Source organism: Monoraphidium neglectum (genome assembly GCF_000611645.1).
Source record: "Monoraphidium neglectum strain SAG 48.87 unplaced genomic scaffold scaffold00183, whole genome shotgun sequence".
Lineage (NCBI taxonomy): Eukaryota > Viridiplantae > Chlorophyta > Chlorophyceae > Sphaeropleales > Selenastraceae > Monoraphidium > Monoraphidium neglectum.
Window position 1 is genome coordinate 13,715 of NW_014013445.1, and position 24,928 is coordinate 38,642.

A 24,928-nucleotide genomic window follows, 5' to 3' on the forward strand; every position below is an offset into this window, starting at 1 on the left:
AAAAAACAAAGCCCACCAGCGGAGTGTAGCTGCCCCCGGCGGTGACAAAAACGGCCCCGCCCCAGTACTCAGCCTTGTTGAGCGCGCTCCTATCTGCCGGGTCGAAGGCCTGACTGGCCTCGTTGCCGCTGTTCCCGCTGAGAAGCTTCCCGGTCTGCCACGTGGCTTTCCAGCTGCCAGCGACGTGCCCACATGCCAACACAAAGTTGGGGGAGATACGGCTTGGCGTCACTGGCGATCCATGCTTTTCGGCAGGGGAGTCGGTGCAGGGACGCAAGCGGGGCGATGGTTTTAAATCGGGGTGGGGCCCTGTCAGCGCGGCACAGGGCCAAGTAGGGCGAAGCTCACAGCTGCGGCGATCCCCTTGTGTAGACCACGACCCAGGGGCCTCCTCCCAGAAGCCGCTCCTCAAAGGGCAGCCCCGCGTCAATCAGAGCATCCACCAGCTCTGACGCACGCGTCTGCTGTTGCCGGCTGGTGGCAATGCCGTCGTCGCTGCTGCTGAGAAGGAGCGCAATCAGCTCGTCCCGCTGCGCCTGCACGGGGCTGCGCTTGTTTTCTTGCTTTTTCTGCCATGGCAACTGCAGCTGGGGCAGCGCGAGCCGCGGCAACGAAGAGAAGCCGGGGAGCGCTCCACAAGGCACCCGCCGGGCCCGACGTGTTGCAGCGGCCCCCCGGGCGACGCTGCTGCGGCCCACTTGCAAGGCAGATGATGACATTACCCCTTCACCAGAGAATTCACCGTCACAGTTACACAATTAAGAGACTGGAAACACGTTCGTGAGATCTCGGTGCGCAAGGCTAGTTTGATCACTGGTTCTGAACACGGTTACGTTCACTTTGCGCAAATATTAGCTTGACAGAAGGCTGGTAATGGGGCCGCTACATGAGGCACCACGGCAGTCAAAACGCCTGGTGAGCGCGGCTGATGTGCCGCGAGGACGTGGCAGTACATGCGTGCAGGGATGCATGGTGCTGCGCTGGCAGCAGACACATTTGCTACTGGACCCGAAGAGAGATCAATTGCCCATACATGTGCTCATGATACCTGCACCAATCAATTAACCACACCTCTTGAGGGTCGCTGCCTGTTGTCAAAGGGACACACAACGTGCAACAGCTGAATTCCTAGAGTTTGGTATGTTTCAAGGGCATCGCGATTGCAAGTGCATGCACTGGTGCATGCGGCAAAAGATCCAGGATGACACGAATTATGCTAGTAGCGCCCAGCCGGCCCGTACCGGCGTGGCAGCAGCCGGGGGCGAGCTGGCCCCTCCAGCGGCTTCACACTTGATTGCACCAGCAGTGATGTGGATGATAAGCTCCACCAACCAGGATTCGTTGATTACTCCTTGACATCAAACGTGATCTCCCCAAGCTGCTCCTCTGTCTGAACCCAGTCCCAAAACGGGCCGTCCAAACTGCCGGCACTGCTCAAGGTGCGGCGCACCACAGCCCCACCCTCTCGAAGCAGCGGCCGCGGCGCAGCATCGGGCGGCGAGAGCCGCGTCCTGAGCAGCCGCCACAGCTGCCTTGCGCCCCAGTATGGCGGCTCCTGGAGCGGCAGGGGCTGCCGCTGCGGCTCTCCGCGAGCTCCCAAAGCCTGGTGCAGCCATGCGGTCATGGGTGGCAGCGTCAGCTGCACCACAGCCTGTCGAGCGGGGCCAAGCGTGGGATTGCAGGACGACAGCGTGAGCGCGGCGTTGGCATGACAGCCGCGCAAGCAGCTCACAGCAGGCAGCCCCAGTGCGCCGACCCACAGACCGGTTGAGCGCCCCTCCACCTGGATCACACACCGGAGATAAAGTGTGGATGAAGAAAAAGTAAAATTAGTCAAAAAACACTCACTCAGCCACTGTAAAGGACACCCCAGGGGTCTGTCCACTGCAAGCGCGCACGTGATGTGACCAGCAACTGTCAACGCGGCACCTGCCTGGTGAGTGTCGTTCCCACGGCCGCACAGCGCGTCCAAGGCGTGCTCCACCAGCCAGTTGGATATGTTGCAGAACTGGGCGTGGCCGCCGCGCAGCACCGTCTCGCGCCAGGAGCCGGGGCCCGCTACCTGCCAGAAGCCGCGGGTGCGGTCCTTGGGGTTGCAGGGGCCCACGACGCCAGCGGCTGGGGGTCGGGAGTTGGCAGTTGGAGGTTTGCAGGTTTAAAAGTGGGGTGTGGGGAAGGGGCGCGTACGTGCTGACGAGGGCATTGGCAACTTCCGCCACGCGCCATTTGATGGTGCAGTATGAGGCGGAAGGTGGGAAGCCGTGGCTCGTCCATGCGCACGCGGCCACGTCTTCAGCAGCTGTAACCGAGCCCCGCGCGCCTGCAGCCGCGGCTGCGGCGGCCGCCCCCTTCCGACCCGACGCCAAGCGCACCCGCGATGCCAAAGCGCTGCCCGCGGCCGCGCAGCGCTTCAACGGCGGACGGGTCGTCCTCGCCGCCGTGGCTGTCGACGGGATCAATCAGGTACGCGGTGGTGAACAGGGGCGGCGTCCGCGACGCGAGGTGCAGGGCGGCCAGCTTGCCGCCGCGGCTGCGTGGCGACGAGGGACAGCAGGTGTACACGATTTCATGCCCATCAATGACGGCGCGATGAGCACGCCTCGCCTGTCAAAGTCCATGTGCTGATGCACATCGCCACTCCGCGGGAATGAAATGCCGCCGGCACGCAAGGCTACGCCCCTCTCGCCGCTCGCAAGCGCGCCCCGTCCGAGCGCCCCCGACGTGATCGCGGCCGCCCGCACCTGTGTCCCGCTGCGCCGAGGCGCGACAAGTCGAGGCGCTGGTGCCATTGGCTGCTCGGGTCAGAGTTGATGGCCGCCAGGGCCTCAAGGAGGTGGGTGACATAGCCCGTCTGGGGTTGGCGGTCGGTTTTCGGGCCGGAGGTGAGGTGATTTCAGAACAAGGGAGCAGGGTGACAAGGACAGGAGGGAGATGTTGACGCGCACACCCGTAAGGCCGCAAAGGCATGCAGACGCCCAATAGAGCCCTGCGCGTTGGGGCGCACCGCGCCATGCGCCGCGGCGCCGGCGCCGCCAACAGACGCGCGCGCTCACGGCTGCGCCCTGTGTCACCTGCACGCCCGCGGGCACAAAGTCCAGCAACCTGGTGTCGTACCGCACGACAGCCAACCCCCAGCTAGCCAGCCGCTCGGCGTAGCCCCCATAGAAGCTGGCGCGAAGCTGGAAGCCGGGGTACAAGAAGAGAACAGGATAAGGGGCCGCAAAGGGGCAGGCGTTTGCGGCCGAGCGCTGGCTGGGCGCGGACGGGGCGGTCAGGTGCATCTCCAGGAAGCAGTCGTCGCCGCAGCCAGAAGAAGGTGGCAGCGTGACGGGGATGCCCGTGTCGGCGGCGACGGCGCAGGGACCCGGGCCGGTGAAGTCTGGAAGGCCTGTCGCGATGCTTGCTGCATCACCGCCGGGGTTGGCGCAAAGTGTTGACGGCATGAGCGCCGGCAGGAGCAGTGCCAGCGCCAGCACCGTCGAAACCGGATTTTTGAGTCCTCTGTTATGATAACTATTCGCAATTGAGGATGGTGCGAAAACGAACAACCGCGTTTGCATGGATCCTGATCGCTCTGCCATGAGCTGCAGAGGCGGTGTCCGCTCCTGCAGAGGCAAAGAAAGTATGAAGAAGGCTACATAAACACTCATACAGCCACAGATGGAGCCGATTGATGTGAGTCCAGCGTTGCGCAGTGTCATCACTCGCAGGGTGACCAGCAGGTGAGGCAGGGGACCGTGCGCCTGATTCACAAGACGTCAGCCCTAGATGTCAGCAATCTTTTTGACTGCTATCATTCTCTGCAATCCTTGAGGGTCAAAGAGTCCGCGGACGAGGTGCTTGCGTGTGCCAAGTTGAGGATTTGCTTTGGGCTGGGCACCTTGTCACCAAATTTGGGTCAAATAACCCCATTGGTATGCAAGTCCAAATCAAATCTTTTCACCTTGACTACCGCTTTTTGTGTTGACAAAGTGACCCCTCAAAGGTAAGGTATGCCTGGTAGTAGACCCGGTTGCAGCAGGCGGTGTCAAGTCGCGTATTGGCTGGCATTACGCACCTCAACACTCGTGGCGCAGCAGCCGCTCCCAGCCGCCGCAGTGACCAAATTTCAGGATACGTCCAAGGAACCGTCTCCGTCTTGGTTTACACAAGCTCGCGCCATGTGTCAAGCAGCTGCAGTCAGTAAGACACGTCACAGGGTCATCAGAGCTCCGAGATTGTGGATTGGTGCAGGTGCCCCGGAAACGAGGCAAGCAGCATAGCAGGCTGCAGCTGTTTTCTGTGATCAAGAGTTGCATGCACGTGTCTAGCACACCAAAACCTCCTCCAGAACACAAACTTTGGGTATAAATGAGGCGTGCACAAAGGCAACGTGCCTGGAAGGAAAGGGTTGTGCGGCAGGTCTACTCTGCACAACAGAGGTGGAAAGCTGCGGGCTGTGACGCTGCCTGGCAAAATCATACACCCAGACATTCACACATACGTACACGAACATGCACATGAACATTGTTCCGCACCATTGGCAACCCCCACGTACGCCAAGGAACGCACCAGCCCCGCCGCGGGACAAGGCTGCCCACCGGGCGCGACGTCGACCCGCCCGAGCCTGCGGCGCGGCGCCTCACGCCGCCTTTGCCTGCTTCTGCTTCGACGGGAATGCGGCGTCCAGCGCGAGCTTCACCATCTTCTGGAACCACCACAGGTTGAGGCCGTTCATGATGCCGGTGCAGGCGCGGTACAGCCAGACCAGGGGGATGGACAGCAGGGCGGCCTCGGGGCCGGACAGCATTTGGATAGAGTCCTGTGGGGGCGTGGGGGAGGGCATGTGGGGTTGACGAGGATGAGCTGGGGCTCACAAGCCAGAGTCTAATAGCGGATTTACAACCCATGCTAGCCTGAGTCGAAAACAGAGTCCAGTAAGGATGGACAGCATGTACACGCGCTACCAACGCCAGCGTTGAGAGGCAGGCCCATGCACTGACTATCCACACAACCATGCGCGCCGAACGAGCTGTGCAGGCAGCGTCTGCGTCCCGCGGCCTCAGGTCGCCCTCAAGCTCGTGTGTGCGCACCTTCCAGAAGAGCAGGCTCAGCACGGGCCCCCAGCAGATGCGGCAGAGGAAGAAGGTGAACAGCCCCAGGATTCCGTTGAGGAGGTAGACCGGCGACTTGTCCCGCGCAATCTTGTACAGCACCCACCTGGTGACGAGGTTGTGTGTGTGTGTGTTCGTGTGCGTGTGCTTGTGTGTGTGTAATTGTGTGTGTGTGTGCAGGTGTGTGTGTGTGTTGGTTTGGATGTGTGTGTGTGTGTGTGTTTGAAAGTTTGTGTGAATGTGATACTACAAGGGGGGGCTGCACACACGTGCTTGTGTGTGCGTGCGTTTAGAGCACAGCAGCGGACAGAAGGGGATCGTGCACCAAATTTAAATGGGGGGAGAGAGGAGCAAAACACAGCCCCGGAAGGACGAATCGCAGACTGTCGACTGCACGTGCTGACTCCCAGCACAAGGAATCATGTGCCAAGCCCGCGCGCCTGAAGTGCATGAAGGGCGTGGACAGCTCCCACATCAGGAATCCCGCGCTGAGGGGGGCGCGCGGGGGGCGTGACAGATGGGGTGGGTGGTTGTCAGGGCGCAACCATGCGTCTGCTCGCAGGGCGGGGCAGCGCAGATGCGATCTCCTGGGGGATCAGGGGATTGCCCGTGAGGCCATGCCAATCCACGACCGCTGAAGTACAAAACACCGCCTGCTGGGCAGCTTCCGAACGTCCGCCCCCTCTAGCACCCGTCATATCTATTCGCTTCCTGCCCTTGTTCCCCGGCGCCCTAAACATGTGCTCCCCTTGAGCCAATAACAGTTCTGATGCACCTAGCATCCCTTTGTCTGCCAGCTGCAGACCGCTCTCCCTTCCCCATTCCCATCCCACTAAGTCCGCGCCATTCACCACCCACCCAAAGAAGTGCATCCTCTTGCAGTAGGTGAGGGAGGTGAACACTACGAAGCAGAACACCCCGTGCATCAGGAACTCTGGCCCCTCGTGCTCAAAGCGCACTATGCACTCCACAGTGTCGTATGCAAAGTATCCTGATTGGGGTAAGGGGGTGGGGGTGGACGTGGGTGAGAAGGGGAGGGGTCGTTTGCACATGATGGGCGAGAAGGCCCGGCGAGGTGCCGCAGCAGTGAGAGTAGTAAGAGCCGGTTGATCGACTGGGGGTTTCCCAGGGGTTGTGAGCAATTCACGGGTGCAATTATGCTTTGAGGCTTCAGCTGCGCAAGATTCAATCTTGCGATGTGGATCTACATAACAACATCCTGAATAATTTTGCCGGCGCAGCAAAACGGCCAGGAGTGGGCACACCCGCAGGTCGCATCGCATTGCAAGGGGGTACACAGGCAAAGCTACAGCTGCCGTCCTGCTCTCGCGGCCGGCACGGCCCGGCCCCTCACCCGCGCTGATGGCCATGACCAGGGTGCTGAACTCGCTGCTGGCTAGCATGCGGTTCGCGCCGCTGTGGAAGGCCGGGTTAGTCAGCAGCATCAGGGCCAGGGGGATCTACGGCGGTGCGTGTCGCGTGTGCAAGGAGGGTACCATATGGGTGGGCGTGCTGGCAAGAACTTTGCGCCGCGTAGCGCTGCTGCCGCCGCCGACGCATGATAGCGGCAGCTGCCAGATTTCGCTGTTTGGAGCTTCTTGCTATGTCAGGGGGCCCTGCACTTGGTCGCTCTGAAACACACACTTTTCCACGTGCTATCTATTCGTTCACCACCCAATTGACACTCATTTGTCATGCAGCGGCCGCACCTGTAGTACATTGTGCAAGAAACACACGACCCGAGGCAGCATCTGTGTCGCCGTTTCCCCCTTGCGCCTCTTGTCGCCCGCCAGCTTTGGGTTGTTCTCCAGCAGCAGCAAAAAGTAGGGGCGGATGAGGACATAGCTGATCAGCTCCAGCGACGCCCATGCCGCACCTGCATGCAACATCAGTAAGGGACAATTATTGCATGCGCGGGTGTCACGCGGCCCCATGCGGGCTCAATTGTTGCCGCCGCTGCAAGCACATGCGGCAGCGCGCGCTTCCTCCGAGGCAATGGCGGGCTTGCGGGTTTCATGGATGCCAGCGCCGCCGCTTCTGGTCGCATTATGAGGAGCTACGAGGGGATTAATTATCCACACTGTCCTGCGCTGCCCTCATTGAGCCCCTGGACTCGCGGAAACTTTTCTCACACAGCGCTCCGACTGTCTTTGCAGTGTCCACCGCATTCGGGCCGAAATAATCATTTGCTGCTTTTATATATTCGGCCATGGCTCTGGTTGACGTGTGGAGTGTGATCTTAGCCGGGAGGTTCTTAGGTGTGCAGGCTTAAAGAACTGTCGTATTCCTTGCAGTATGATTGTCAAAACATGGCCGAGATTGTGTAATGCCCTGGACTGTCCCCAAGTCGCACCGGCCGCTGTCCTTTCCCCGCCATCAGCGGCATCTCCTAGATGCCAAGCGCTCGACGCTGCGCACCCTATGCCTCTTCCTGCCTTGCTGCTTCTATCGCATCAAGAACAAAAATTTCTTGCTGCAGAGCACAGGCACCTAACCACCAGTCTTTGATTGCATGGTCAAGCCGTTACAACCCCCGAGGCCCAGGCAGTCGTGACTCCTACGCACGTTCATGACAGCCGCCGCTTGCCCCGGCGCGTTGCCAACAGCTCCGCCAGCCACGCACCAAGGCCAGGATCCTGGCCGTCAAACCCGCACTCCATGTCCAGCAGCGCCGCCAGCCGAGACCAGGTCGCGGGCGCCCGCCAGTCCAGCGCGGCCGCCCCGCCCCCGCCACCCTGCTGGCTGCCCGCGCCGCCCTGCTGCGCCTGCTGAGGCTGGGACCCCTTGCTGGCGCCCCCGGCCGCGCCCCCGGCCGGCGCCACCGCCGCAGCCGCCGGCACAGGCGCCGCCGCCTTGGCCGCGCTTGCCGCAGCCGCGGGCCCCTTTGCCCCCGCTGCCGGCGCCGACGCAACTGCCCCACCCGCTGGCGCTGGCACCGGGGCGTCCGGCAGCTTTGTGGGTGGCGGCGGCATGTCCTCCTCGGGCACCCCCGCCAGCGTCTGCTCGACCAGGTGCTTCGTCGCCGCAAGCTCAGCCTCGCCGGGCGCGGGCTGCAGGAAGAGGTCGGTTGCAGCACCCGGCCGCTCCAGCCGCACGCACAGCTCCGTCACCTGAGAAAGTCGGGACGGCCAGGGGCAGATTCATATTGAGATATTGTCGTTTTGTACTAGGCCCTGAGCTTCTCAATCAACTTTGCAAACGGATCCTTTGCCAGGCGCTGCATGGAGCCCTTCTGTCCTCCACTTGTGTCTGACTGGGCGGCCACGCACCACGGTGGTCATGATGCAGTTTGCGCTTCTCAATCGTTATCAGGGAACGTCCACCCGACCCAGAAAAGGAATCCGACGATGCGCGCGGCCAAAAAAAGATACCTGCGCAAATGCAGCGCGTGCCACCGGCGCACACAGCACACCGGCTGGGCAAACCGCTCACCTTGCACTGCAGCCTGCGCACAGCAGCCGGATCGAGCACCACCTCCCCTGCCTCGGCTGCCGCCCCAGCAAGCGGCGCCGCCGCCCCGCCGACGTCCTGCTGCTGCCGCGGTCCTATCACAAACAGTAGGGACGCCTTCTCAGGCGGCTGGGGCAGCGCCAGGACGTCTGCCTGAGACAAGGGATCGCCGAGCTGCGTGCTGCTGCCAGTGCCTGCGCCACTGCGACCGTCCCCGCCGTACTGCCAGCCGCCGTCCTGCAGGTACCACTCAGCAACCAGCGCCCCTGTTTGTTGGTCACGCACCACCAGGGAGGACGTGTGCATCAGCACGCGTGCAGGCACACAGGATACAGGCAGTTATTCTGAGGAGACACGGTATGTTTGGTGAGGTGGCATGACCATTCTCGCAGACCCAGGGCCCTCAACAAGGTCAGCAAATGCATGAGGGCAGTGGCACCCACCTGCCGGCGGCTCCCTCGCGTCTGCCGGCGGGAGCGGGGCCTCGCCCCAGCCGCACTCGGCCGCCAGCCTCGGGCACGCCTGCCGCAGGGGCGGCGCCACGGCGAGTAGCTGCGCCTCGCACCGCGCCGCGTCCGCGCCGCCCGCGGCGCCGGCCTGGCCGGATTGCAGCCGCGCGAGGTGGCTGAGCGCCAGGCGCACCACCAAGGGCTCTGCAGGCTCGGCAGCGGACGAAGCAGCGGGCTCTCCGCCCTTTGCAGCTCCTTGGCCGCCCGTCTGCTGCTGCTGCTGCTGCTGCTGCTGCTGCTGCTGCTGTGGCTGCTGCAGTGACTGCTGCTGGGCCGCATACGCCTCCTGCCCCTGGATCTGCGCCACCAGCCACCGCGGCAGCGGCGCCGCCGCCCCGGGCGCGAGCTGCGCCGCCGCAAGCTGCAGCGCCCGGTGCTTGCGCGCCGCAGAGTGCGCGAGCTTCAGGGCGGCCGCCGCCGCGCCGGGCGCGCCGGCGGCGATGGAGCAGGCTGCCAGCTCCAGCAGGCAGGTGCGTATCTGGAAGTTCTGAGAGGCGCCATCGAATGCGAGGATACCGATGGCCCTGCACAGGCACTCGCGCGCATCACACAGCCTCTCAGCTGCAAGCTGAGCCCTGCTGACCGCCGCCCCCGCCGCTGCCCCCACCAGCGCCCCTGCCGGGCCCGCGCCGCGCACGCGCGCCGCGAGGGCCCCCGCGTCACCCGCGGCTCCCGCGGCCGCGGAGCGCGGTGCCCCCGCCGCCGCGGCCAGCCGCAGCGTCCTCGCGAGCTCCCGCCACACGGCCGCGTGCAGCGGCGGCGCGCACCGCGCGCGTGGCAGCAGCGCCGCCGCGGCGCGCAGGGCGCCCTCCGCGTCGTCCAGGCGGCGGTGAGCGGCGGCGGCGCGCGCCGAGTGCAGGAGTGCTCCCACGTAATCGGCCGTGCCGGAGAGGGAGATGCAGAGCTTTTCCGGATGCTCCTGGCGGTTCAGCAGGCGGTTGTGCTGTTGCAGTTGCAGTTGCAGTTCATACAACCCAACTCCCAGGGGTGCTACATTGAATAACTTTCAGAATGCTGCAATGAAGTTTCTGATGTCCTGGAGTGACACAGGTGAGTGCAGGCACAGTCTATTCAAACCAGGCAGCGCGCCGCGTGCCTTGAGCGCAACCGCAGCTCACGCGCGCCCCCCTCCAGCTCACCACCATTTCCGCCAGCCCCAGCTCGTGCACCTGCCGCCTCAGCACTTCCAGCGCCGCCGCCCCCTCCTCCCCCGCGGCCGCCCGCAGCCCCAGGCGGCCCCGCGCGCCGGCCAGGTCCGACCGAAGCCGCCACACGCGCTCCCCCTTGGTCCCTAGCCGAGCATACCGCTGCGCCGCGTCCCTGTAGCATCCCAGCGCCACGGCGTCCGCGCCCAGGGCAGCGTGGGATCCGGCCTGCAGGTGCAGGAGCTCCGCGGCGATGAGGTCCTCCCCGGCAGCAGCGCACTCCTGGAGGGCGGCGGCCGCCTCCTTGATGGCTGAGGGGTGGTGCTGCAGCTGCTGCAGGAGCCTCACGACCTGGGGCGATGGGTGCATTGGTTGCTTGGTTATGAGTTTGGTGACTGAGTTTCATGGGTGAGAGGACCACACTGAGATGGGTGGAAGGCTCCGACTCAGTTGGGCCAGAGGCTGCACCTAGGTTAGGTGAGAGTTTCACACTGAATTGAGAACGAGTCAAAACAGGTTGCGTGAGAGATCCCATCGCTGCAGTCAGCTGCGAGTTAGGCCCTGGGTCGTTGTTCCCAGAACAAGGGAGCCAGATAGCGAGGCAAAGGAGGGGGGCGAGGGGCAGGCAGCTGGAATCAATGGCCCCTTGTAGTGCTGGGGCGCCGGCCAAGCGGGGCCTGCGCCTGCGCGGCTGCAATGACGGCGTAACACACCCACCTGCAGGCGGATCCGCAGCCACAGGTGGGGACCCAGCGCGAGCCGCCCCGCGTCCTCGCCCCCCGCCGCGGCCAGCGCCGCCGCGGCGGCCCCGCCGTGTTCCCGCGCCGCCCGCGCGGCGCTGAGCGCCGCATCCAGCCCCGCGGCAGGCGCCCAGCGCAGCGCCTCCGCTTCTGACAGCTGCAGCAGCGCGGCCACAGCCGCGTGGCAGTGGGCTGCCAAGTCGCTCGCCCCCTGCTGCTGCCGCGGCCCCGACACCGTCGCGTGAGCGTCGCTGCGCGCGGTCGCAGCGCGATGGGTCCCTGCCGCAATCTGGTCGCTGCTTCCGACGAGCTTGCCAGATTGCGTCGGCTGCAGCGGCAGTTGCAGGAGCGTCTCCTCCCCCTCACGCTGGGTCGCCAGCTTCCCGCCACCTTCCCGGCCACTGGATGCAGTCCCCGGCCGCTCTGCAGCGGCCGCGTTGCGCGTGCTCCCAGCTGTGCCCGGCCGCAGCCCGCTCGACGGCCGCATTGTCGCCGCCGCCGACCCCCCCGCGCTGCCTGCGCCGTCCGCAGCCGCCGCTCCGGCCGACGCAGCCGTGACGCACGACTGCAGCGCCTGCATGGAAGCTGCCGCACAGCTTCTCAGCAGGGTGGCCGCCGCGTCCAACAGGGACTCCTCAATCGCCTCACACATGTGTGGCGGCAGCGGCCCCGCCGCGCCCGCGCCCGCCTCCCCAGCGGCCGACGCCGCAGCAGCCGCGGCCGCGGCCGCGGCCGCAGCCGTCTTGCCAGCCGCCGCGGCCGGGCCGTGCGGCGGGACAGCGGGGCCTGCCGCGGCTCCTGTCGCCGGGTCGCAGCTGCGCCAGTGGTTGCGCGTCCCGCCGGCGGCCATGAGCCACGCCGCCGTCGCCCGCTCGACCGCCGCGGCCGCCCAGGGCCCATAGCACGCCTCCACCGGCGGGTGCAGCCGGCCCGATGACATCACCACGACACACCGCCGGTTCTGCGGCGCCCCGGGCCACGTGCTTGCGTCGTATGGCGGCGGCTGCGCCGGCGCCGCCTCCCCCTGCTGCTGCTGCTGGCCCTGCTGGCCCTGGCCGTGTCCGTGGGCCTTGTGCGCGGCGCCGCCGCCGCCGCCGCCGCCGCCGGCCTTGCCGCCTGCTTGCTGGTGGTGTTGCTGCTGCTGCTGCTCCTGCTGGCCGTGCTGAGTCAGCACCTTGGGCCACGGCAGGGGCCCGTCCGGCATGTCGTGCGCCGCCATCAGCCCCCACAGCACGCGCGCCGCGTCGCCCAGCATGCCCAGCGCGCACAGCGCGCGGGTGCGCGCGGCGCGGGCCAGGGCCGTCGTCGCCAGCTGGCGGGTGACGTGGCGGGCGGCGTGCTCCCATAAGCAAATCACGGGGAGGGCCTCCAGGGGGAATCCGTGGTCAAGCAGGGCGGTGGAGGCCGCCTCGAGGCCGGCGGCCACGTCGGATACGTTGCACCTGGCAGTTGAAGGGGCAAATGCAGGTGGTTTAGAAACGCTTGCGCACGCTTGGCTCGTCTTCAGCAGGAGACGATGCGAGAGGTTGACACAGACTGACGGTGGGGCCAGCGTCTTCGAATGTGGTGCCCTGACCCTTCCCGGTGCTCGATGCGCGGTGCTTGTGTTGGCCAGCGCACAGGACCGCCCCACCTGTACGCATCGTTTCCCCCAAACAGGTCCGCCCCCGGCCACAGCTCCACTGGCGCGTGCAGCGCGAACCCCGCCGCCCGCTGCGGGTGCGCCGCGTCGCAGCAGAAGACCGCTGCCAGCAGGTGCGCCGCCAGGCGCGCGGCGCTCGCGCGCCGCCCGAGGTCCCCGTGGGAGTATGCGAACCGCAGGAGCTTCCCGCAGAGGACGCCGCCGGCGAGCAGGAGGCCGTGGGCGCCGTAGCTGCGCAGCAGCTGCTCGGCGGGGAGCTGCTCCAGCGAGTCGCGCCAGCAGGAGACGACCTGCGGCCGGGCGCAGGGGTGAGGGCAGCATCATCTAGTTAGCAAGAGGACCTTGGTAATAGTATTATGTTTATATTGCCAACAGGTGCGCTAATAATGGGCAAGAAAACGCGTGCAGCAGTGCACCCAGCGGCACCGCTTGTGGGATGCCACCCTGGCTTCGTAATATCCACCTTTCCAGGGAAGGCCCATCAAGTCGCTCCCCGTGTCACCCTTCAATCGCCAACCCTCTTCCCCACCTGGTAGGGCCCCAGCAGGGTGTCCAGGGCGTCAGACCATGAGGCAGCCGCCTTGTCCCACATCCCAAAGTGGGCGTACACGTCACCCAGCTGTGTTGGAGCGCGCGAGTGGGTGGGAGTGAGTGGCTCAGTAGTAAGTCATTGTATGCGTGCCGGCTTGCGCGCGAGTGTATGTGTGTGTGTGTGTGTGTGTGTGTGTGTGTGTGTGTGTGTGTGTGTGTGTGTGTGTGTGTTGAGGTGCCGCGCACGTGCACCTGCGTGCGTGCTGTGTGCAAGCAAGCAAGCAGAATCCTGTTCCCCAAATCGAGTGGAGGTCGATCCGACCTTAAAGGGACCTGCAGCTACCGAGCCGCAAGCAGTCGCGCCTGCCCACGACGCACGAGGATGGCGCGGAGCTGTAGCAAGCGGAGCTGTGCCTCCCACCATCAAGTCCCACCCACCCGCCACCCCACTAGGCCGCCTGTTTGACCCTCCCCCCCACACACACACACACCTCATTCAGGGCCAAGGCCATTGCCGGCTTCTCCTCCCGCAGCCGCAGCGCCTCGATCACCTGGCGACAACGCACGAATGATCAAGGGGTTGCTCCACGGTGCAGGGCGCATGCGGCTGCCGCACAGCTGCGATGCCTGTCAATGCCCGCCCCCATCGGTGGACCCATCACGCAGCTAAACATGGACACGCGCACACACACACACACACACGCACACACGCGCGCACACACACACACACATACACACACACACATGCATGTGCGCATGCACACACACACACACCCCAACACACCTTGCCGTACTCCTCAGGCAGCCTGACGTGATCTGGCTGCGACACCACACTCCTCAGCCCCCCACCAGCGCCGCTCCCGCCCCCCAGTAGCAGCGACGCGACCGACGCCCCCGCCGCTCCCCGCCCAGTCAGCGGCGGCAGCGCGCCCGTCGGCGCGCGGGACGGCCGGCGCGCCAGCAGGCCGGGTGCGCCGCTGAGGGTGCTCTCCGCGTCGTCCGCGGTGCCGACGGCCCGCGCGCTGGCGCCGCCGGGGCCGACGAGCGTCCTGCGCGGCTGCGGCGGCGCGTTGCGCTGGCGGCGGCGGCGCCTGGCCGCCGTGCCCTGCGAGAGCAGCGGCGCCTCGCCCAGGCGCTCGCGCACCAAGGCGCGGACCTGCAATTGATGTAATCAGTCAAATCAGGTTTGGCAGTGTCATGGACGTCATCAGCGGAACCGGGTATCCAGCATCAAAGGCGCCTTCAGTAAGGCCCTGGGTCCCATCAATTCAAAGTCTAGGTAGCCACGTTCAATGCGGGTCAGTAGGTCGCAACCGTCCCCTGCACTACTAACAGCCCCAGCATGCGCGGCAGCATCAAGCCTGCCGCACCCTGTCGAGGCCGTCGGCCGTCTGGCTCTTGTCGCGCACCACCGCGTCCAGCGCCGCGGCGACCGGCGCGGGGTCGGCGCCCGCGAGGGGCGCGGCCTCCAGCAGGAGCGGCAGCAGCGCCTCCGCGCCCTGGCCGTCGGTCAACTCCAGCCAGCGGCGCCCTACGGCGCGGCGCGGTTTAATTGTTTCGGGATTGACGGCAAGCCCGATCACTATTGGCTGCAAACAGCCAGCCCTCATGCACCGAAGCCCCCTGAAGCGCCCAGAGCCTCCCCTGTCAGCCTGGCCAATAACAGGGCATCACCTATGCTCATGACCGCGTGCCAGCTCTCGCTGCGCCGCAGCGCCGCCGCCAGCGCCAGCACCACGCACCCCAGCCACGGCACGTCGACCGGGCCGCCCTCGTACCAACGCACAGTCAGCGCGTCCGACCCGAAGCTGAACTCGGTCTGCCGGGCCCCCTGCTCCGACCGCCCCCGCTGGTCTTGCTGCTGCCGCTGATCTTCGTCCTGCTGCTCGCCCCGCTGCTGCCGCTGCCGCTCGGCGGGCGGCGCGGCCGCCGGCTTGGGGAGCGGCGCGACCCCAGGACAGTGCTCTTCCCCGGCCCGCAGCCGCGCCACGACGGCCAGCAGCGCGTCCGCGGCCGCCAACACCGCAGGCGCCGCGCACGGCGCGGGGCGCCGCGTCACGGGCGTCGGCACGAGCCGGACGGCGTCCGCCGCGGCCCCAGGGCCGCCGCCGCCGCCTTTGGCGCCCGGCCCCTGCTTCTGACCCTTGGACGAGCCCGCCGCAGCGCCGCCGCTCGCGGCGCTGCTTGCGTTGTGAGCGAGGGCCGCCTTGTCACCGCCGGCCTTGGCCCCGCCTTTGCCCGCGGGCGCCCCGCCGTCAGCCTGTGCGGGGGCAGGCTGCAAGCTTAAGAGCCCCAAGGGCGGATTCCTGGGAGGTGGCAGCGGCCGCAGCTCCCACGCCGCAGCCGCGGCCGCCGGCGCGCAGGACAGCTGCGGCAGCGCGTTCAGCAGCGGCCGGCACGCGCTCCAGAGAGCGCGCAGCGCGTTGCACATCTCTGGCCACGCTGCGCCCTGCGGCCCGCCGCGCGACGCCACCACCGCCGCGCGCGAGAAGCAGCGCAGCGCCTCCGCGCTGGAAGCGGCCCCCGCCGCGGCTGCCGCCGCGTCGGGGGCCTCTGCGGGGGCCGCCGCGGCCGCGGCGGCTGGGGCTGCCGCTGCCTTGCCGGGCGCTTTGGCCGCTGGCGCCTTTTTGGAGGGCGCGGAGCGCCTCGTAGTGCTCCCGCCCTCGACTGGCTGGCTGCTGTCGATGCCGGCAGCAGCTGCCGCGTAGCTGCCCCCCGCGCTGTTTGCCGCACGGACGTGCTCCATGGCCGTCTCGGCCGCCACATAGCCCAACAACGTGTGCAGCCGCGCCAGCCACGGCGCCCACCGCCCGGCCTGCTCGCGCACCGCCCGCATGTGCCGCAGGCGCCGCAGCAGCACCGGCAGCCGCCGCTGCAGCAGCTGCGCCGCGGCGACGCGCCGGCAGTCCTCGGGCGCCGCCGTCGGGTCCGCCTGCGCCGCCGCGCCGGCCGCGGAGCACAGGCTCCACGCCTCCCACTCCCCCGTCCGCGGCACGCGCGCAGCCATCCGCGCGTGCCGCAGCAGCTGCTCGGCGGCTTCCGCCAGCCGCGGGTCGCGCCGCGCGGCGCGGCCGCGCGCGGCGGCGGCGTCGAGCGTCCGCACGCCGAGCGGCAGCCAGAGGGGGTGGGAGGCGGCGCCGTCTGCTGACAGGATGGGCCAGCAAGAAGCCAGGGGATCTGGGTCGTTGAGGTGGGGCAGCACTGCCGCCTCCAGATCTGAGGGGTCATTCAGCCTGGTGGGCGGCAGTGGAGACCATAAGTGAGGGGTGTCGAGTTTGGGGCTTGCCGTTTGAGGTTCGAGGGCCCAGCCAGGGTCTGGGGTTTAGTCCGGGTCTTGTGACAGCGGTGCCGACAGGTGCGACGTCCACACGTGCGCGCACTCGCTCAGATCGATGCAAAGGGATCGGCCCGCGCCCGGTCGGCTGCACCCGCGCCCACCCACCTCTCCATGACGGGGCCCCCCAGCGCCCGCCCCGCAGGGTGCGCCAGCACCGCCGCCTTTGAAAGCTCCAGCTCCGGCGCCCCCTCGCAGCCCCCCGGCCCTGACAGCGCCGCGGCGCCGCACTCCTTGCCGCCGATGTCGTCACACTCGCCGCCCTGCGCGGCAGCAGCCCCCCCAGGTGCGTTCCCAGCGCTGCCAGCCCCTGCCGCGCCCAAGGCATCGCCCTCCTCTGATACTGCCCCAACCTTCCCCTTTGCCGGCGACTCCCCCCGCTTGGCCTTGCCCGTGGGCGGCTTGCTCGTCTTGCCGCCCTTCCCGCCTTCAACCGCCGGCGCCGCAGCCACCATCGCCGCGGCACCGGCCGCCGCGCTGGTGCCGTCGTCCGCCACGCCAGCGGCGGCGAGGCCAGCCGACGCCGGGCGCGAGCCGAGCGCCCTCAGCAAATCGAAGTCTAGGGCCGCCAGGTGCCTCTCAAGCCCCCCTGCCTGCGCCCCTCCGCCTTCCGCGGCGCTCCCCGCCCCCGCCTGGCCCCAAACCCCGCCGCGGCCCCCGGCTGGCCCCGACAACAGCCTCAGGAGGTGGCACGCCGTCGCGGCCGCCGCCCTCGCCGCAGCCACGCGCTGCGCGCCCTGCCCCTCCTGCCGCGCCGCGCGCAGCTTCACGACGCGCGACAGGCCGAGGTGCAGCCCCGCGAGCGGCTGGCGCAGGAGGGCGGGCGGCTCGGGGCGAGCGAGGAGCGGCGCGAGCAGGTTGTGGGCGGTGAGGGCGGCTTCCTCTGTCAGCATCTCGTCATCAATTAGTGATGCCACCTGCGGGTTACGTAGCGGCGTTAGCACACGGATGGAACGGCTGGGTGCAGTGATCGGCGCAAGGAGCTGGGGGAAGGATTTTGGGCCAGCAAGCAGGGATGAAGAGCCCTGGCCATGTGGACGAGGGGCAGATTGATGCTTACATAAAAGCAGTGTCGCTGCTTTGGTCAACTCGTTGGGCCCTAGGTGGGAGAATATGGTGTGTTCCTTATCATCTAGGTGTGTGCCCACCTCCATTGCGATCAGCACCCTCTTGCAGCTTCTCAGCAGCTCCAGCTGGCGCCCCACCCGCGGCTCAGAGCGCTCCAACAGCAGCGCCCCCGCACCCCGCCGCCGCGCCGCCGCTGCCGCTCCGCCGCCGCCGCGTGGCCCTGCAACGCCCCCCTTCGCGTCGGCGGCCACGTCCCCCTCCCCAGAGCCGCGTGCGGCGTGGGAGAGGGTGGCCTGCACAAACGCCCGCAGCAGCGGCGCAGCAGCAGCAGCAGCCACGTCCTGCCGCAGCTGCAGCGCATCCATTGGGTGCTCCTCCCAGACCGGCCTGCCCGGCGCCCGCGAAACAAACAGCGGCGCCAGCCGCGCCCCCGCGCGGCGCTCCGCGGCGCGGCAGCCGAGGCGGGCGGCGGCGAGCTGGAGGTGCGCCCAGCAGAGGGCGAGGGGCAGCGGCAGGGCGGCGAGGATGGGCGGGCTGCTGGCGCCCAGCTCGCCTATGAGCTCACCCTTGTCGTCGTAGGCTGTGCATGAGTGTGTGAGAGTGTGTGTGTGTATGTGTGTGTGTGCGCGTGTGCGTGTGTGCGTGCGTGCGTGTGTGTGTGTGTGTGTGTGTGTGTGTGTGTGTGTGTGTGTGTGCGTGTGCGCTCGTGCGCAGGGCCACCGGTGGCACCGGTACGCAGCGGTACCGTCAATAAACCTGAGGGGCCTCCTGCCTTTCATCAGGCTGTGCTGCAAGCGCACAAGGCGTGAAGAGAGTTTGATCATACAGCTGGCACTCCCACCTGCATGCATCCGCCGCCCACCACACACGCGCCTCTGACCCCACCCGCGAGGGCGCTCAAGCACGCATCCGCCCCGGTCCTGGAGGCCCAGCCGGCGCGCAAGCGCGCGCCGCGAGCTCGTGTGCGCACCTGCCAGCGCGAATGTGTAGGTCTCGTTGCCCTTGAGGCCCTCGATACGCAGCCGCTCCCCCACCGCAGCGCGCTCGCCAGTGCCTGCGGTTCGGAGGTCCGACTTGGAACTAGCAACGCTTGGCTCACAGCGCCAAGCTCGCGATCATCAAACCCCAGGCACGCTATTCACCGCAATCACCTCTCTCCCCCCTTCCCGCCAACGCACCGGCAATCAGGCAATGCCGCCGTCAGCGGCAGTAGCGCACAACTGACGAGCTTACGCAATGACGCGCCCTCGTACCCCTCCTATTTGTTCACATAGAATTATGTAAAGTGATAAACCCAATCCCTCCCACCTGGGAACTCCATCGCTGTGCGGTTGATGCTCAGGCCCACGCCCGCGCCACTGGGCTTGCAGTAGCACGCATACGACGCAGGCCGCCTCAGGCCCCTGCCCGCCAGAGCGAAGTGCGACAACTCCACAAAGCAGGGGCCACGCTGCAGCAGCATCGGCTGCTGGGGTGGCGCGAACGGGCCGGGGGCGGGAGTGGTCGGGCCGGCGCCGCCAGGGGACTGCATTGCTGCCAACAGGGCGTCCTCTGCCGCCTGGGCGCCCTCTAGCAGGTCGGCGGCCTCCTGCGCAGCAGTGGCGGCACTGCTACCGTGAATACTGTAGTAAACATGATTGTATAAAACCTAAACGCTCAACCCTAAACCAGGTTGTGCGTGCTTTGATCAGAGGGTGATGTGTGAGGTGGCAGAGATTGCTGGACGAGAACAGCCGAAGGGCCAAGCCACAACCAGTCAGCGGCGCCGGCCGCTGCAGCCGAGCTGCTTGGCCGGCCTGCAAACGCCCAAAGCCGGCTGCGAAACCCCCGGCCGCCGCCCGCCCATGCGCACGCGTGCGCGCAAACCTCAAGCGCCGCCGCGCGTCGGGCGGCGTCCGGCTGCAGCGGGGCCATCTGAGTCAGCAGCAGGGCGCGTTGGTAGGGGTTGGCTCCGCAGCCCAGCAGCAGCTCCCGCTCCATGGCCTGAAACATGCGGGCCGCATGGCAATTTACGTGCGGGTGTTGTGGTCTGGCAAGGGGGGGCGGAGTTGCCACGTCAGAGGGCGCCTCGCCGAGTTCGGATGACGCGTGGCCAGCTTGGCTGGCAGATGCCAGCTCTGGCGGTTGCCGAGCGACGGCCGTGCTGGCATCCGCCACTCGGGCTCAGCATGCCCCAGCCAGGTGTAACACTAAAATCGCCGGCACACAGGACTGCGACCCGTGGAAGGCAGCAGTCAAGCAATGCAGGCATGGGGCTTTGGTAATGCAAGGCGCGCGGGGTTGACCGCCGCAGCCGCCGGCCGCCCCCGACGCGCACCGCAGAGTTCGTCGCCACCCTGCCGGCCTCCTCGGCCCGCGCCTCGTCCTCCCGCCGCTGCTTGGCCGTCCGCTCCCCAAAGATCGCCGCCTGCCCGTCGCGCCGCGCGGTCGCGGCGAGCGCGCCCGCGCGGCGCGCGGCGGCCTTGGCGGCCGCGTCTTGGACGCCGGCCTCGAGCTCCAGCCTGTAGTGCAGCAGCAGAGCGTCAGCGTCCAGGCAGGCCAGCTCCTGCTCTGCCGCGCCCATGCCTGCGTCGAGGGGCGCGCGTGCGGCATGCAACGGCACGGCTCGCACTCGGATTCTCAGCAGGGAAAAACCCGGCGGGCGGAGGAGGGGGGCAGGGCCGCGACGAGGCGCCAAAGTTGATGTGACGCCGCGCTGTCGGGTCCGCAGTAGGGGTTTGGGGGAGGGGGAGTGCCGCGCTGCTGGCTCGCTGGTGTGGCGGTGTTGTTGTTTGGCTGTGGATAAATACTGAAAATGTTCGCAAGGCAGAAAGCGCTTTCGCGCTGAAGCACGCGGGTCGACTGGAAGCCGGCTGCACAGCACTCGCACCAGGGCGGCACCGCAACCCCCCGGACCCACCGCTCAGCGCGGCGGCCGCGGCGGCGGTCGGCTGCGTGCGCGACGCGCTGAGCCACCGCACACGCTCGTCGGCGGCGCCGCGCAGCTGGCTGGCGGCCTCGCATCGGGCGGCCTCGATCGCGTCCACCCCCTGCGGCGAGAGGCAGAGGGTGCCGCAGGCGTGAGGCGTGCGATGCACCGACGCACGCACTCGGTGCAGGCGGCGGCTTGCTGCCCGCACGCTTCTTATGAAGCAACTGCGATCAATGAGAGCGACAGCTTACTGATCTTACTTCTCAATCGCTTCACATCAGAATAGGCACCTAACCTGTTTGATGACTACCCTGGCCTCTGGCAGCTGCCCCTCCTCCGCCAGCAGCAGCGCCAGCCGCACCGCGACGCCGCCCCGCAGCAAACCATCGTCAACGCCGCCGGCCTCAAACCCGGCGTGCAGCGCGCTCAGCACGCGCAGCGCGCCGGCCGCGCGCGCGTCGGCGTGGCAGAAGGCGTCGCGCAGCAGCAGCGCGTCGGCGGCGGAGTGCAGCGCGAGGGCGGCCGCGGCGACCAGGGCGGGAAGCTGCGAGGCAGCTGCCGACGCGTGGGCCTCCAGGGCGGCGCACATATCACCGACGGCGCCTCGGGCTGCGCCAGGCAGAGAACGCAAGTTGTTGGGCAAGCACTTGATCACACCTCCGCAACATAATGCGTGACTTTGGGCGGCGAAACATGTCCCCCTCGCAGCAACTGCTTACGGTCGTTGAGAGACAAGTGTCAACCCAGGGGTTGCACCGAGACAGGCCAGCACCCAGGTGACGCCTCACCTCCGGGTGCCCGCCCGAGCGCCCTCGCAGCCTCCAGCAAGCCCGCCACCGCCACCAGCGCCGCCTCTGAGTCCTCCTCTCCGGCCTTCCCGCCACCGCCACCGCGCCCCGTCGTTCCAGTGGCGGCGCCCGCCGCGACGGCATCGGCACATGATAGGCTGCCTGAAAGGGCTCTGCCCTTTGCGGCCGCGAGGAGGCGGTCAAAGAGCTGGTCCTGGTCAAACCTATGCGCGATGCACAGGAACGTCTGCAGGCACAAGGGGAGGACGGCCAGCAGCAGAGGAAGGCTGGGTTGGCAGCAGCGGTTGCACGCTTTTGCACCTCTCCCGGCTCGCACGCAGGTTGGAAAACCAGCGGGGTGCGCCAGTCAAACACTGGTCAACTCCGATGCAGGTGCCGCGCCGCTCGCCCTGCAGGCACGACAACGCTGATCGAGCGGCGCGGACATGTCGGACCTGGTGCAAGCGGGGCCTAAGCAGCTGCAAGGCAGCCCTCGCATCGAAAACCGCCTCCTCGGCCGGCCCGCCCGCCTCAGGCGCCGCTGCAGCCTCGCCGCCCCCGAGCGCCCGCGCCGGCCCCTCGGTGCGCGCGAGCTCGGACAACGCGGCCAGCGCGGGCGCCGCCAGGGCTTGTGCCTCATCCAAGACCGCCTGCAGCGCAGCCGGCACGCCGCCTGGCTCCCGCCGCAGCGGCGGCCCGTCGCTGCAGGCGGTCACCAGCACAGAAAGAAGCGTCCTCAGCCGCGCAATGTCGTCCGGCAGGGCCCCCACCGCCTCTCGCACGGCGGCCGCACTGGCAGGCCCACCAGCCGCGCCCTGCTGCGCGGGGCCCGTCCCCTGGCCCGTCGCCGGGGCCCCCGCCGCCCGCCGCTCCCCCGCGGCCGCCAGCAGTGGCCGCAGGGCCGCCAGCTCCCCGCGCGCGGCGGCGAGCGCCGCCGCCGCCGCGGGGTCGGGCGGCACGGGGTCGAGCGCGTGCAGGGATATCAGGTGGTCGATGCGGGCGAGCCCCTCCTCTAGGAACGCGAGCGCCTGCTCCGGCAAATTCTGCTGATGGCGCTGCGGCAGAGCCGGCGTGCTGCCCGACGGGGCGCCGACGCCGGGGTCGGGGCCGGGGGCATCGCCGGGAGAGGCGGCCGCCGCCGACAGCGCTCCGTGGTAGCAGCGCGCGGCGAGGGCGTAGAGCCGCGCGCGCCAGGGCAGGAAGCGTGGCGCCGCCAGCGTCAGGTGCGCCTCCATGGCCTGTTGACCACGCCGCGTTTGATCGCTGAGCAAAGTAAGCAGCCCGACATGCGAGTGCGTTTGTGGGCGCTTCGCGCTGTGATGGTTCCACCCAGATCGTCGCCCACAGCACGCCAGCTGGCCCCTGGAGTCATGCGCTCACCCTGCAGCCCGGTCAACAATCTGTCGCAGCGACCCCATGTGCCTTTGTTTGCACCCCAAGCTGATGGTCACCAGCGCGGGGATGCGTCGACCGTCGTCGACCCCCCCCTTCCCTACGCACCTTGGCTGCAAACACAGCGTATTGGAGCGCCTGCCCGCAAAACCCCGCCGCCGCCAGCGGCTCGGCCAGGCCGGCGATTGCGGCCGCCGCATCATGCGCCAGGTGGTACAGCGCCTCGTGCGGCAGCGCCGTCATCGCCGCGGCCTTCGCGTCCCGGAGCGCCGCGAGCGCCGCCGCGAGCGTGTTGACGTGGCGGAGGTGAGGGTCGCGCGCGAGGGCGGCGCCGCCTTGGCAGGCAGCCAGGCCCAGGGCCGCTTGCACGTGGAGTTCGAGGTCTGAGACTGCAGCTGGTTGTGCTGTTGGTGCGCTTTTGGGGGGGCTTGTCCCGTTGCAGAGGCCGAGGGCGAGGACCGGTGCAAAGCATGCGCTCGCCGCGAGGGCGAGGTGCCCCCGCGCCTGCAGCGCCGCGCCCGCCGCGACCGCGCGGCGGGCCCACGGCGCCGCGGGCAGGCGCGGGGGCGCGTAGTAGGCGACGGCGTCGCGCAGGCGCTCGCCGGCGCGGCGGCAGGCGAGCGTCGCGTCGTGCGCGCTGGGCGGCGGGGGCGGGTCGGGCAGTGCCGCGGCGGTCTTGGCGATGGCTGCGTCCAGTGCCGCAGCAACCGCCGCCACCTCCCCCATGATGAATCGTAATCTCTGTTGCTAGCAAGCCTCAAGGCCGCGAGTACTCCATCACGAAAGTGCTTCCAGATCACATCCGCGGTCAAACATGGCAAGATCGAATAAGAACCTGCAGATAAGCATGCTCGCTTTTGACATCAGCATCTTGTTGGCTTTTGGCCATGATTATGGCGGCGGTGTGTGGAAGGCGAAGCTGCCAGCCCTCGTTTGAGCCCTGTGTCGCACGTGCGGCTGTAGACTGAGCATCAAGTATTCGCGTATTGCGTCAGATAATACATACAAACACATCTGAGAATCATGGAGGCTGCGGCGACGAGCTCGCGCAGATCCAGCAATCATGACCAGCAGCCCGCGGCATCCATGCTTCACCAGCTGATCGCGAGCATGGTGATTTCTATGGAGGATCAGGGAGTGGTCACGCAGGAGTCTGGAAAGGTGGGCGACGGTGGAGCGGTCAGCTGGTGCCGTGCTGACGTCGTCTTGCGCGATTCAAAGCCGACAAGAGCGTTTCAGATCAGCATGTAATAATTGCTTGCAGCACTCAGGAGGCATACGGACGGGCGCGCGGCCGCAGTGTCCGCGCATCCCTATTCCGCCTGCTGCCGTCGCTTGACCGCTGCACAGTGCGCCAAGCGCATGCGCCGCGCCTCGCATCGCACCAGATCGTGGGCGGCGTGGCACTGGCGCAGCCCTACTATGTGGGCGCCCTCTATTCCGAGGGCCGCGCCCCGGACGCGGCCGCTGCGGCTGGGCCGCGCCACGTGATGCTGACTGCACACGGCGACAGCGGCATCGAGCTGGTCGCGGCGTCCCAGGTGCCACTGCCCCCGCAACCACGCCCGACGCAGCTGTGCCTGTCATGGACCCCACATGTGCCTGCCTGCTTGCCGATCACCGGCAGCGAAACCAAGCAGTAGGCCAGGCCGCTTCATGGCAACTCCTGCATTCACCTGCAGCCGCGAGGTCCCCACATCCCCTCCAAACGACCCTGCCGCACCTGGAACCCCCTGCACCTCCTATTGGGCAACCACCAACATTCCCAGGACGAGCTGCAGGAGGGCCGCCCCCACCTGCCCCGCGAGTCCGCCGTGCTGGCCCAGCTGCTGTCCCCCGCCGCCATCACCACCTACCACTGGGGGCGCCCGCCCGGCGTCGTCGTTTTTGGCTGCCTGGCGGGCGACGACGACGCGCTCGACCGCTGCGAGGGCGCGGGCGTGCCCGTGTCGCCGTCGATGGTGGGGCCGCACGCGGAGGAGCTCATCACGCAGCTGCAGGTGTTCTTCAAGCAGTACCGCTTCCCGGAGCACAAGGCGTTTATTCTGTGAGCGGGGGGCAACGGGGTGGGGTGGGGATGCTTGGGGGCGCGCGCGCACGTGGGCTGGCGGGTACATGGGTGTGGGAGTCGTTTGGTCATCAGGGCGATCGGGCAGCTGATGCAGCCCCACTGCAACACATCGGGTTGGCCGACTCGGCGCCGCGCTGCGTGCTGTCTCATGTTGCCGCCCCTGCCGCAGCATGGACTGGGGCTTCATGGTGTTTGGGGACGACCTGGAGGGCGCCGCCGCCGCCTACGACGCCGCCATCCGCACACACCTCATG

The 24,928-nt window shown here is 67.6% G+C and overlaps 3 protein-coding genes across 3 annotated transcripts; 1 reads left to right on the forward strand and 2 right to left on the reverse strand.

The window, feature by feature from the left end:
* Positions 1 to 1,345: 1,345 nt before the first annotated feature.
* Positions 1,346 to 3,443, reverse strand: MNEG_1763 (chlorophyllase I; the record flags this gene model as incomplete). Its single annotated transcript, XM_014049760.1, has 5 exons — positions 1,346 to 1,386; positions 1,930 to 2,118; positions 2,373 to 2,530; positions 2,742 to 2,851; positions 3,072 to 3,443. 5 exons carry the CDS (start codon positions 3,441 to 3,443, stop codon positions 1,346 to 1,348), a joined length of 870 nt encoding a protein of 289 aa, XP_013905214.1.
* Positions 3,444 to 4,621: 1,178 nt separating this feature from the next.
* Positions 4,622 to 23,329, reverse strand: MNEG_1764 (flagellar associated protein; the record flags this gene model as incomplete). The annotated part of the gene is made up of 28 exons (XM_014049761.1): positions 4,622 to 4,801; positions 5,073 to 5,199; positions 5,498 to 5,581; positions 5,952 to 6,084; positions 6,448 to 6,553; positions 6,803 to 6,969; positions 7,717 to 8,203; positions 8,526 to 8,809; positions 8,987 to 9,995; positions 10,192 to 10,548; positions 10,915 to 12,379; positions 12,571 to 12,869; positions 13,109 to 13,198; positions 13,602 to 13,661; positions 13,895 to 14,266; positions 14,481 to 14,641; positions 14,785 to 16,343; positions 16,553 to 17,361; positions 17,593 to 18,092; positions 18,483 to 18,566; positions 18,821 to 19,100; positions 19,379 to 19,495; positions 19,830 to 20,077; positions 20,412 to 20,541; positions 20,719 to 21,032; positions 21,212 to 21,458; positions 21,667 to 22,449; positions 22,712 to 23,329. The coding sequence occupies 28 exons, from the start codon at positions 23,327 to 23,329 to the stop codon at positions 4,622 to 4,624; spliced, it is 11,070 nt and encodes a 3,689-aa protein (XP_013905215.1).
* Positions 23,330 to 23,713: 384 nt separating this feature from the next.
* Positions 23,714 to 24,654, forward strand: MNEG_1765 (hypothetical protein; the record flags this gene model as incomplete). Its single annotated transcript, XM_014049762.1, has 3 exons — positions 23,714 to 23,764; positions 23,992 to 24,144; positions 24,373 to 24,654. The coding sequence occupies 3 exons, from the start codon at positions 23,714 to 23,716 to the stop codon at positions 24,652 to 24,654; spliced, it is 486 nt and encodes a 161-aa protein (XP_013905216.1).
* Between the last annotated feature and the right edge of the window lie 274 nt (positions 24,655 to 24,928).